General features: G+C 40.6%; 1 protein-coding gene across 2 annotated transcripts in view; it reads left to right on the top strand.

Moving 5' to 3' along the window:
* The window catches only part of CRTC1 (CREB regulated transcription coactivator 1), a 248,706-nt gene extending 247,538 nt beyond the window's left edge, over positions 1–1,168 (top strand). For both annotated transcript variants that reach the window (XM_069738947.1, XM_069738954.1), the window contains one exon: positions 812–1,168. In XM_069738947.1, the coding sequence (XP_069595048.1) occupies positions 812–1,023 (212 nt within the window). In that variant the 3' untranslated portion in view covers positions 1,024–1,168. The remainder of the gene's footprint in view (positions 1–811) is intronic.
* Positions 1,169–12,753: the final 11,585 nt, after the last annotated feature.

Below are 12,753 nucleotides of genomic sequence, written 5' to 3'. Positions count from 1 at the left end.
CTTTATTTTTTAGGGTGCAGCCAAGCCCAGCATGTTGAGTCTTGTATGCAGGGGTGTTCACATGGGATGCATTACAAGAGTGCTAGCCAGCCTGCCTAATTGAATAGTATGGGTGTGACTCAATAGGCTGCGTACCAGACACTATTTATTACCTGCATGAGAACAGAGCCCCATACAGGCCTTTTTTGTGCAAACATATACTAAGCAGTCACCCCCTCCATTAATTGGTAGGCTGTGAGTGGCTGTCTATTTGCCCTTTTTTCAGCTGTAAAAAAAAAACAAAGAAAAAACATCCTACTTACCTTCCCTGAGCACCCTCATAGCATCTCGTTCCGGCTTCCAGCTACTCTTCCGGCTGGGCGATCACGTGTCACCGCTCATTATTATTCACCTCTCTCCAGCCTAAGGGAGTTGAGAGAGGTGAATATTCATTACCTTAAAGAGCAGGCACCCATTAGAGCTAGGCAGCTGCTGTAAACCAGCAGCTGTGGCTTTAACTGCGCGCACTATAGGAGAAATGAATATTCATTGCCAGTGCAGTGAATATTCATTTCTCTTTAGCAGCGGGCACAGGAGTAACCCGCAGCAGCCAGCCTCCTGTGACCCGCTGCTCCACCACTCCTCCTCCTCTGCCATAAACTGGGACAATGACTCGTGTATAAGCCGAGGGGGGCATTTTCAGCACAAAATGAGTGACGAAAAACTCAGCTTATACACGAGTATATACGGCAATTGTTGTAATCCATTAGACCTACAATAACCACCACCATAATATTAAGGTATATAACTGTGCAACTCTTTCTTTTTGCAGTAACTGGGGAGTCTCCCCCAAGTTTATCAAAGGAACTTACCAATACGTTGGATGGGGTTGGAGATGTGAGTTTTGACTCTGATTCACAGTTTCCATTGGATGAACTGAAAATTGATCCTTTAACTTTGGATGGACTGCATATGCTTAACGACCCAGACATGGTCTTGACTGACCCTGCCACAGAAGATACTTTCAGAATGGACCGACTGTAGAGAAAACACTACCAAATTAAAAAAAAATATGCTGCCCCTTCCCCAGCTGAGCTTAAAAGTTCAGTAGGTCAGCCATGTCTAAGGCAACTGCTGAGACGTGTCGCTCTGTGATGTACAATGAGTAAAACCTTGTTCTCCCAAGCTTGCAATGCTAGAAACCCCTCATTGTGTAACCTGTTTTAGATCTTGTAATTCACTCATTGCAGCTTAATGAAGGACCACACAAGAAATCCCCACACTCACCACCAAAGTTGTCCTTGGTGAACTTGGTAAACACCTGTTTGAATTATAAGGAGCGCTATGTAGGAATGCTGTGGTCTTCGCAAGCTATATCGAATAATGATGCAGACAAAACTGAAACGGGGATGAAAGGCCAGAGCATAAGTTTTGATGATTTTTTTCAAAATATGGTTCAATTTTTTGGATGAAAATGTGCTGCATATGGACACTGTTAACCGCTCTCTGATTCATAAAGGAATTTGTTCGTTTTATTGAAGCAAATCTGTAGGGAAGTGCTATGGAGAGGATGGAAGTGACCTTAAGTGGAGATTTTTCTGTTGCTAAATCCACCTGATGCAAGCTTCTTCCTATTCCCTTTAAGGCCACGTTCACACATTCAGCATTTGGTCAGTATTTTACCTCAGTATTTGTAAGCCAAAACCAGGAGTAGAACAATCGGAGGAAAGTACAATAGAAACACGTCACCAATCCTGCATTTATCACCCACTCCTGGATGTGGCCTACAAATACTGAGGTAAAATACTGACCAAATACTGAATGTGTGAACGTGGCCTTAAATGGTGTATTTTGTTAATTGTTTTGTTTCTTGGTCTCTTGACCCAGTTGCTGCAGGAATAGGTCAGCAACAATCAGGTTAAGTACTGCTATTTATTTTTCTATGATATTTAATTGTTTTAATGATAGTGGAGTGTTGTGATGCTTCAGAATGGCTTTTTTTGTTTGTTTGTTTTGTATGCAAACTGGAAATTGAATTCTGTAGGATTCGGGGAAAGGGAATCTAATAATGTAAATCTTACCAACAAATGTGCTTAGAAAGGATGGACAAACCATGCCTAATCGTACCGTAATTTCATTCAAATTAGTAATAATTACACCGCAACATAGAATTTACAGACTAATCACTGTCAGTTTTGTTTTACTTCTTCTAAAAGTGGTATAGCAGCCTAAAGCTGGGTTCACATTGCGTTAATGGCAGTCTGCTAGCGGGATCCGTTACAAAGCGGCACTAACGCTATGTAACGGATCGTTAGCGCACCCATTGACTGCCATTATGTAGCGCATCGCTAACGCATGCCATAATCGGCATGCGTTAGTGATGTGCCGTTATTCTGTGATGGACCCTCGGACGCAGTCTGCAGCGTTTTTGGGTCAGTCACCGCTAGCGCAGATAGAGCATCTGCGCTAGCGCGATCACATAAACGCGATCCTTTTTCGGCACTTGTGTTAGCGCAGTCCGTTAGCGTATGCACTAACACAATGTGAACCTAAGGCCGGGGTCACACTTGCGAGTGCAATGCGAGAAACTCGCACGAGTTTCTCGCATCATGTCCCGGCACTCGGGACCAGAGCGTGGGTTGCATGTATCTCTATGTAGTCGAATGCTCCAGTCCCGAGTGCCAGGTATTGATGCGAGAGACTCGTGCAAGTTTTTCGCATTGCACTCGCAAGTGTGACCCCGGCCTAATGCTTGATATTTTCTCCTTGTGTATTCTAATACACCAACAAAGCATGTCTGGGCATGTGTGATTGTTAGAAAGAATGCCGGCCATTGAGGAGATGGCTTTGCCGTAATGCTTCATATTTGTAATGCAAGATTTTATCTGCATCGAAAATGTAGCTTCATGGCCAAATTATTACACACAAATATCAAACAATCATTTCACCATGCAGAGATGTATGAAAGTATTTTATAAAGTGAACCAGAATCTCACACCCCTAATACCCAAGAAGTTTGTTCATTTTGCAAACTTGACCTTGGGAGGAGTGTAAGATTAATATCAGTGTGTAAACATGTCTACAAATCTAAACTGATAAAATTAGCATTAGGACAAAATGTGTATTGGCCATGTTGCCTTCAGTATAAAACCCTCCAGCATTAATTTCACACATTCTGTGTGTTCAGGGCCCTTTAGCAAAAGATTAAAGCTCTTCCAAAAAATATGTGGCTGAAGAAAGTTCTATGTGGGAAAAAAAATAAAACGTATTCATTTTAGTCTGAAATACTTGTAGAAAATTATATAACAATATGTGGTCAATCAGGTAGGAAATGGAAAGCATTTTTTTTTTTTTTTTTTACTTTTGGTTGGGTTTTTTTTATACTGGATTTGATCTGTTTACAGTTGTTCTTTGTAAATCACGGAGTTGCATATGCAAGGTTTGATCTGTATTCTTTCTTGGCAAATCTTGAAATAACTGTTCGGTGTTTTGATAGCCACTCCAAGCTACCTGCAATTTAAAGTACTAGTCCATCATTGTTAACATTTGGAATATGATGTTCAAAATGCACAGAATCTGATTACAGACTCAAGTTTTAGCATCTTGTTACATAATGTGCATTACCCAGCCTATCCTAATCCTTCTTGTTTAAAAAGCATAATAAAGGACATTTTTCGAGAACCTTTTTATACATATTTTTTGCATTTTCCTTAAAGGGAATCTGACACTAGGTTTTTGCTACTCATTTGGGAACAGCGTAATGTGGGGGCAGAGACCCTGATTCCAACGATGTATCACTTAGTTTACTGGGTGCAGCAGTTCTGACACAATCATAGTTCTTAGATGCATTGTGAAGCAGAGCTGAGAAAGCTGCCCCCACCGGGCTCTCTCTGTACATAGTTTATTGACATTGAGCCGTTTATCAAAGGAGGGAGTGTGGTTGGACTAGCAGTGTACATAAGACCTGACAATGATAATCTCCTAGTGATAAAACCTTCATTACAAGTAAACGGCACACAGCTTGATAAATGACACATCACTGAATTCAATGTTTCAGACCCTATGTCCTGCTATCTTCAGATTACTCAGCAAAGCCTGCTGACAGATTCCCTTTAAACTTTTTTAGATTCCAGAAAACCCCTTCAACTGTACAGATATTCCTAAAAACGTATTTACATTCTTTTATTGCAAAGACTCTAATCTCAAATCCATGTAGTAGTTTGGAATGCATCTACCACAGTATGTCTCCCCAATATATTGTGCAGTGAAAAATAGAGTGGAAGGAACCCACAGAATTAATATGCACATAGATATAGGCTTAAGCTAAAGGGAAAATTATATATTCAATATAATACTAAATCTGTGCATATGTCTGAAAGGTAATAGCCAAAAGACTAATCAGTTAATAAGATACAGATAAAACAAGAAGGAACCAATGAAGTGTCAGTAGTAGTACAGTAAGTTAAAATTTTTTAGATTTTATTAAATATATAAAAAATGTTGAGACCAAAACAAAAGGAGAAGGGCACAACACACAGATGGGGTAATAAAATTGACATGTGCCAAGGATAAAAACGGGGGAAGGAGACATGCTGCATGGTAGTAACAATTATATAAATGTATCTACCCTAATTTACAGGCCGTATCAATGTGATCCACAGCAGTAGCTGGCTGTGCAAGTGGAGGCACAAATGCATGGGAAGCATATGTAAGTACACACGTGGTCAAAATAGTTGGTACCCCTCGTTTAATGACCGAAAAACCCACAATGGTCACAGAAATAACTTGAATCTGACAAAAGTAATGATAAATAAAAAATCTATGAAAATGAGCAAATGAAAGTCAGACATTGCTTTTCCAACCATGCTTCCACAGAATTTAAAAATAAAGAAACTCATGAAATAGGCCTGGACAGAAATGATGGTACCCCTGAAATAATGTGACAAAAGGGACATGTTAAATCACGGTGTGTCCACTAACTAGCATCACAGGTGTCTACAATCTTGGAATCAGTGAGTGGCCCTGTATATAATACTACAGATACTCACTGTGCTGTTTGGTGACATGTAGTGATGAGCGAATATACTCGTTACTCAAGATTTCCTGAGCACGCTCGGGTGTCCTCCGAGTATTTTTTAGTGCTCGGAGTTTTAGTTTTTAGTGCCGCAGTTGAATGATTTACATCTGTTAGCCAGCATAAGTACATGTGGGGGTTGCCTGGTTGTTATGGAATCCCCACATGTACTTATGCTGGCTAAAAGATGTAAATCATTCATATGCGGCACTAAAAACTAAAACTCCGAGCACTAAAAAATACTCGGAGGACACCCGAGCGTGCTCAGGAAATCTCGAGTAACGAGTATATTCGCTCATCACTAGTGACATGGTGTGTATCACACTCAACATGGACCAGAGGAAGCGAAGGAAAGAGTTGTCTCTTATAGACAAACCTGTTTAAGGTGAAAGTTATATGACCATCTCCAAGCAGCTTGATGTTCCTGTGACTACAATTGCACATATTCAGAAATTTAAGATCCATGGGACTGTAGCCAACCTCCCTGGATGTGGCCGCAGGAGGAAAATTGATGATAAATCGAGACGGATAGTACGAATGGTAACAAAAGAGCCCAAAAAAACTTCTAAACAGATTAAAGGTGAACTTCAAACTCAAGGAGCATCAGTGTCAGATCGCCCCATCCATCGTTTTATGAGCCAAAGTGGACTTCATGGGAGACGACCAAGGAGGACACCATAAACAATCATAAAAAAGCCTGACTATAATTTGCCAAACTACATGTTGACAAACCACAAAGCTTCTGGTGGAATGTCCTATGGATAGATGAGACAAAAATGGAACTTTTTGGCAAGGCACATCAGCTCTATGTTCACAGATGGAAAAATGAATCATACCAAGAACAGAACACTGTCCCTACTGTGAAACATGGAGGAGGCTCTGATATGTTCTGGGACTGCTTTGCTGCATTTGGCCCAGGGCGTGTAGAATCTGTGCAGGGTACAATGAAATCTCAAGACTATCAAGGGATTCTAGAGAGAAATGTGCTGCCCAGCGTCAGAAAGCTTGGTCTCAGTCGCAGGTCATGGGTCTTGCAACAGGATAACAACCCAAAACACACAGCTAAAAACACCCAAGAATGGCTTAGAGGAAAACATTGGACTATTCAGAAGTGGCCTTCACTAACCTAAATCCTATTGAGCATCTTTGGAAAAAGCTGAAACATGCCATCTGGAGAAAGCAACCTTCAAACATGAGACAGCTGGAGCAGTTTGCTCTTGAGGAGTGGGCCAAAATACCTCTCGAGAGGTGCAGAAGTCTGACAGTTACAGGAATAGTTTGATTCCAGTGATTGCCTCAAAAGGTTGTGCAACAAAATATTAAGTTAAGGGTACCATCATTTCTGTGCAGGCCTATTTCATGAGTTTTATTTATTATTTTTTTTAATTTTGTGGAAGCATGATTGAATATTGATTATTACTTTTGTGGGCAGCACGGTGGCTCAATGGTTACCACTATAGTCTTGCAGCGCTGGAGTACTGGGTTCACCATGGACACCATCTGCAAGGAGTTTGTATGCTCTCCCCGTGTTTGCGTGGGTTTCCTTTGGGTACTTCGGTTTCCTCCCACATTCCAAAGGCATACTCATAGGGAATGTAGCTTGTGAGCCCATCGGGGACAGCGTTGATGATGTGTGCAAACTGTAAAGCACTGAGGAATATGTTAGCGCTATATAAACATTATTATTAGTCAGATTCAAAGTTATTTCTGTGACCATTGTGGGTTTTTCTGTTTCTGTCATTAAACGAGGGCTACCAACAATTTTGACCACGTGTATATAGCTATAAATGTGCACTTCCAACCAACCGGCAATGAGAGTAATTAGCGTTATTTAACCCATACTTGGGTGGCAGCAGGACCTCCCAAGAATTGTTACTTCCATGCAGCATGTTTCCTCCACCTTTTTTATCCTTGGCACATGACAATTTTCTTAACCCATTTGTGTGTTGTGCCCTTCTCCTTTTGTTTGTGTCTCCCCCCATTTTTTATATTTGTATAATAAAATCTAATTTTTTTAAAACACTTTTCATTGGTTCCTTGGTGTTTTTTTTAATATATTGTGCAGGCATTATGTATTGTTGTTTGGGTAGTCCTAATTCTTGGCTGATATGCATTTTCTTTATTCCTAAATATGCATTTTTTCATTTTATCTTTCTGCAGAATCATGTCAATTTATAATGCAGTTAAACGTAAGACTTGGGGTTATCATTATTAACCTATTAATGTAAATGTTTTTATTAGCATATTGTTGTTTGATCATTGATTGCTACACCTATTTATTACTGTACATAGAATGCAAAAGAATGCCAATCGGTCCATGTCATCTTCCTAAAGCTTCACTTTATTGGATATGTGCTACTTTATTATCCACTACAGCAAAACAGCCACTGCCCTGGTTGTGCCTTTCTCTTGCCGTACAGGCAGAGTGACCTTTTTTTATTGTTACTAAATAATTAGACCACTATTGAGTATCTGATAAACACCTTGAACATTTCCTTTTTACAATATATTGATTTTAGAATGGCTGAATAGGTATGGAAATATTTGAGCTATGCAGCTATTAAGGATATAACAGAAATTGTATTTTGTCAAAAAGATTATATTAGAGTTCAGCAAACTCTTCATGGTTTCCATATGCCATTGACTATATGACAATTTGTGTAAAAGTCTATACACTGTGCAGAATTATTAGGCAGTTTGTATTTCTAATTATTAGTGTTATTTGTCAACAAATTTAGTACTGGCTAGTCAATCCAAAATGGTAATAAACCTAAACCCTGAATATTTAAGGAAGGAAAAGTGAGGTTTTGTCTTTCTTAGGAGAATATCTACTGTGTTGCCCCAAAAATAAGACAAGATCTTATTATATTTTTGCTCCAAAAAATGGGTTGGGGCTTATTTTCAGGGAACAACTTTTGTTCTATGAGCAACAATCCACATATGTTCTTGAACGAAAAAAAACATTCAAATATCATGTAATCACACACTGCACATACATATGTACAGTTGAAACTAGACGTTTACATACACTATATAAAAAAGACACATATGCATATTTTTCCCAATATCTGACATGAAATCCGAATAAACCTTTCCTGTTTTGGGTCAATTAGGATTACCATAATTATTAATATTTGCCAAATGCCAGAATAATGAGAGAGAGAATGTTTTAAGGCATTTCTATTACTTACTGCAAAGTCAAAAGTTAACATACATTTCACTAGTATTTGGTACCATTGCCCTTAAACTGAATGACTTGGGTCAAACGTTTTGGATAGCCTTCCACTAGCTTCTCACAATAGTTGGTCAGAATTTGGGCCCATTACTCCTGACAGTGGTTCAGTATGCCTTCAATTTTAAATAAATCCCCAACAAAGATGGCCACTCGTTTTTCTTTACTTAGCTGCTTTTTTCTTGCCATAATACAAATTCTAACAGTATATTCAGTAGAACTATCAGCTGTGTATCCACCAGACTTCTGCACAACACAACTGATGGTCCCAACTCCATTTATAAGGCAAGAAATCCCACTTATTAAACCTGACAGGGCACACCTGTGAAGTGAAAACCATTTCCGGTGACTACCTCTTGAAGCTCATCAAGAGAATGCCCAAAGTGTGCAAAGCAGTCATCAATGCAAAAGGTGGCTACTTTGAAGAACCCAGAATATAAGACCTATTTTCAGTTGTTTCACACTTTTTTTTGTTAAGTATATAATTCCACATGTGTTAATTCATAGTTTTGATGCCTTCAGTGTGAATGTACAATTTTCATAGTCATGAAAATACAGAAAAATCTTTAAATGAGAAGGTGTGTCCAAACTTTTGGTCTGTACTGTATACACAGGAGCTCTGTATATAGTGTCAGTGTAGAGGTAATACAATGATCACCAGTGACATTATAGACAGGAGCTCTGTATATAGTATACAGTGTATAGTGTCAGTGTACAGGTAACACACTGACTTACCGTTGTCATCGCTAGTTGAAGTCCTTCATCTTCGCTTTTCATCTTCATCCAGAGCACACCTCCATCCCTTCTTCCAGCCAGGACTCGTCACTGCAGAAAATAACATAGTTATCTAGAGCACATTCCCCAATTTTTCCCCAAATTCTACATTACACCAGATGAAGAAAAAAAGCGGCCGTGTCTCCCTGCACAGTAACAGGACATCTCCTCCCCACACTGAAAACAGTATCCTAATATTTTTTAGGATACTGTTTTCTGTGTGGGGAGGAGATGTCCTATCACTGTGCAGGGTGACACAGTCCCTTTAATTAGCCCCTACAGTAATAATATCCCACATTCTGGATCCCACATGTCCTCCCATTCTGCCTCATGTCTCTTCGTATTTCCCCCATGTCTCTCCATATTGCCCCATAGTCATCCATAATAGTATAATGTACCACATAGTCATATATAGCAGTGTAATGCACCCCTATAGTAGTATAATGTACCTCAGTCATAAATAGTATAATGCACCCATATAGTAGTATAATGCAGCCCCATAGGAGTATATTGCTGCAGCCCCATAGGCGTATAATGCAGCAGCCCCATAGGCGTATAATGCAGCAGCCCCATAGGAGTATAATGCAGCAGCCCCATAGGAGTATAATGCAGCTGCCCCATAGCCGTATAACGCAGCAGCCCCATAGCAGTATAACGCAGCAGCTCATAACAGTATAATGCAACCCATAGTATAATGCAGCAGCCCCATATTATAATACACCCATAGTAGTATAATACAGCAGCCCCATAGTAGTATAATGCAGCAATCCCATTGGAGTATAATGCAGCAGCCTCATAGCAGTATAATGTACCCCATAGTATAATGCAACCATAGCAGTATAATGCACCCCACAGTATATTGCAGCAGGCCCATAGCAGTATAATGCACCCCACAGTATATTGCAGCAGGCCCATAGCAGTTTAATGCACCCCATAGTATAATGCATCCCCCCATAGTAATATAATGCACTCCTATACCGGTATAATATGCCCTATACCGCAGCTTTACAACAACAAAAAAATCCTTACCTGGCCGAGCTCCAGCGATGTCCTCACCTACGATTCAGCTGAGGCGCACAGCATCGTTCCGGCGTATGACAGTAACGTCATACGTTGGCAACGTGCGCACTGATGTCAGCTGCCACCCTGTGATTGACTGGCAGCTGTTTACTGTTGCCGTGTGGGAGGAATCTCCTGCACGGCAACAGATTTTAACTGATCGTGCATCGGAGGACGCGCAGTCATACTGAAGCGGCAGGATTCTGATGCTGCAGGCCTGGTGAGCAGAACAGGGGGAGCCCGCTGCGGGCCCCTCTGCTCATTGGGCCCCATACTCCAGTAAGGGCAGTAATGCCCCGATGGCGGCCCTGACTATTTGCAATAAAACTTTTGATGGTTCTGTGATCGCACCCCAATATTTTGGCAATCGCAATAGTGCTGCTTCTCTCTGAAAATTCAAAAATTCAAATTAGAGTCATTTATATCTCTTTGTCCCATTTTGCCCAAGGAAAACAAGCTGCCCAATAAATCTGCACACTTTGATAAAGGGTGGTAATATCTTTAGGCTTCACCCTCCCTCATTACAATGATAAATATCACGTGATATGCTTCAGCCATTGAAGTTTGTACAGCTTGGAGTTGGAACTATGGTTACAAAAATTCCAATCGGTACCAAGATAAAGTCAGTAAGCTATTGATCATTCTTTGCTTTCTTTAACGAGCATTAATTATTTAAACCCTGCAGGTAAGATAAATCCAATGGTATTGTTTACTAAACTTTTTTTTAATCTTTTTAAAGGGTTTGGCTGGGATATGTTTTTTTTATATCCATTTTGTTGATCTGATTAAATAAAAATTACAAACTGTGGTATACTCCTCTTCTCCAGCTAAATCTGTGCGCCTTTGCTCGTCTTTGATAAGCTGCAGTGGTATCTTCATGACTACAATTCACATAATCCCTGCAGCTAATCACTGGGCTCAGCGGTCTCATGTGCCATTGTTATGATGTTCACTCTGCAGCCTGTCAACAAAGACCGGAGCAGCAGTGGAGAGGCAGCACTGGAGCTGGGAAAGGTGGGTATAGCTGAGTTTATTTTATCCTGTTGAAACCCCATGGATAACATTTTTTATCTCAAAAATCCTCTATTTACTACCAGTATTTTAGTGAGCTGACTTCTAATATATGCAGTTATAGATGTTGCAAAATACTATTATTTTGCACCCCAATTTATGCAAAAGATGCCCCCAAAACAATTGTCATATAGATGTGTAAAATGGGAAGGAATATTTTTTTTCATTATGCACAGTTGCTATTAATCTACATGGTTTTTCAGTATTGTCCATGGCAAATGTTACTTTTTCACAGAAACATTGAAAAGTTATTTCTCTACTGTTAAAAAACACACCTTCACTGCTCAACTTATCTAAACTTTAGATAATTTAGTTAGAATCTTTTCCACTTACCGCACTGACCAATTCTAATTTTTGCACTTTTTTTCCTCCCTGTCTTCCAACAGCCATAACTTATTAATTTTTCTATCAACATAGCATTTGAGAACTTTTATTGATGAGTGGAAGTTTTGAATGACAATATTTATTTCACTATATAATGTACTGAAAATAAGGGAAAATTGTGACAAAAAATATACTTCCTCCACTGTTACTTGGATTTCAGTTTTAGGCTATATTCACACTTAGCGGTTTTTACCGCGGAACCGCCGCGATTTTGATGCTGCGGGTCCGCAGCAGTTTCCATAGCGTTTACAGTAACATGTAAACCCTATGGAAACTGCAAACCGCTGTGCACATGCTGCGGGATAAACCGCACGGGAACGCAGCGGTTTACAACCCGCAGCATGTCACTTCTTTGTGCAGAATCGCTGCGATTCTGCACCCATAGGAATACATTGAACCGCTTGCTTCCCGCATGGGGCTGTGCCCACGTTGCGGGAAGTAAGCGGATAATGTGCGGGTGGTACCCGGGGTGGAGGAGAGGAGACTCTCCTCCAGGCCCTGGGAACCATATTTGGGGTTAAAAAATAAAAAATCTGGTTATACTCACCCTCTGATGTCCGGAGCTCCTGGGCGCTGCACGCGGCCGTCCGGTCAGAGTTGCTGTGCGACCAGGACCTGCGGTGACGTCGCGGTCACATGACCGTGACGTCACGAAGGGTCCTTCTCCCACAGCATCTTAGGAACCGGACCGCCGGGTGCAGCGCCCAGGAGATCCGGACATCAGAGGGTGAGTATAACCAATTTTTATTATTTTTAACATTACTATTGATGCTGCATATTGCTGCATATGCAGCATCAATAGTATAGGCGGAAACCCGCAGCGGAAAACGCGGAACAAACCGCGATAAATCTGCAGGGAGAACCGCAGTTGTTTTGCCCTGCAGATTTATCAAATCCGCTGCGGGAGAACCCGCAGGGACCCGACGCAAGGTGTGAACATAGCCTAAGGCTATGTTCACACGTTGCGTTTTTCCTGTGGTTTTTTTGTGCAAATTAAAAGCTGCTTTTACAGTACCAGCAAAATCTGCTTGTTTTTTTCCCCTAACCCAAATGGAAAACTGCTTGGTTTTTGAAAACTGCAGCATGTCGCTTCCTTCCGTGTTTTTGCAACAGTTTTTCACCCATAGAAAGTGATGAGTAAGTGCAAAAACGCAGCCATCAGATTTTGCAGCGGTTTTGG

Source organism: Ranitomeya imitator, chromosome 1 (genome assembly GCF_032444005.1).
Source record: "Ranitomeya imitator isolate aRanImi1 chromosome 1, aRanImi1.pri, whole genome shotgun sequence".
NCBI classification, from domain to species: domain Eukaryota; kingdom Metazoa; phylum Chordata; class Amphibia; order Anura; family Dendrobatidae; genus Ranitomeya; species Ranitomeya imitator.
The sequence above is the reverse complement of the archived record's forward strand: the minus strand, read 5'-3'. Positions and strand labels throughout refer to the sequence as shown.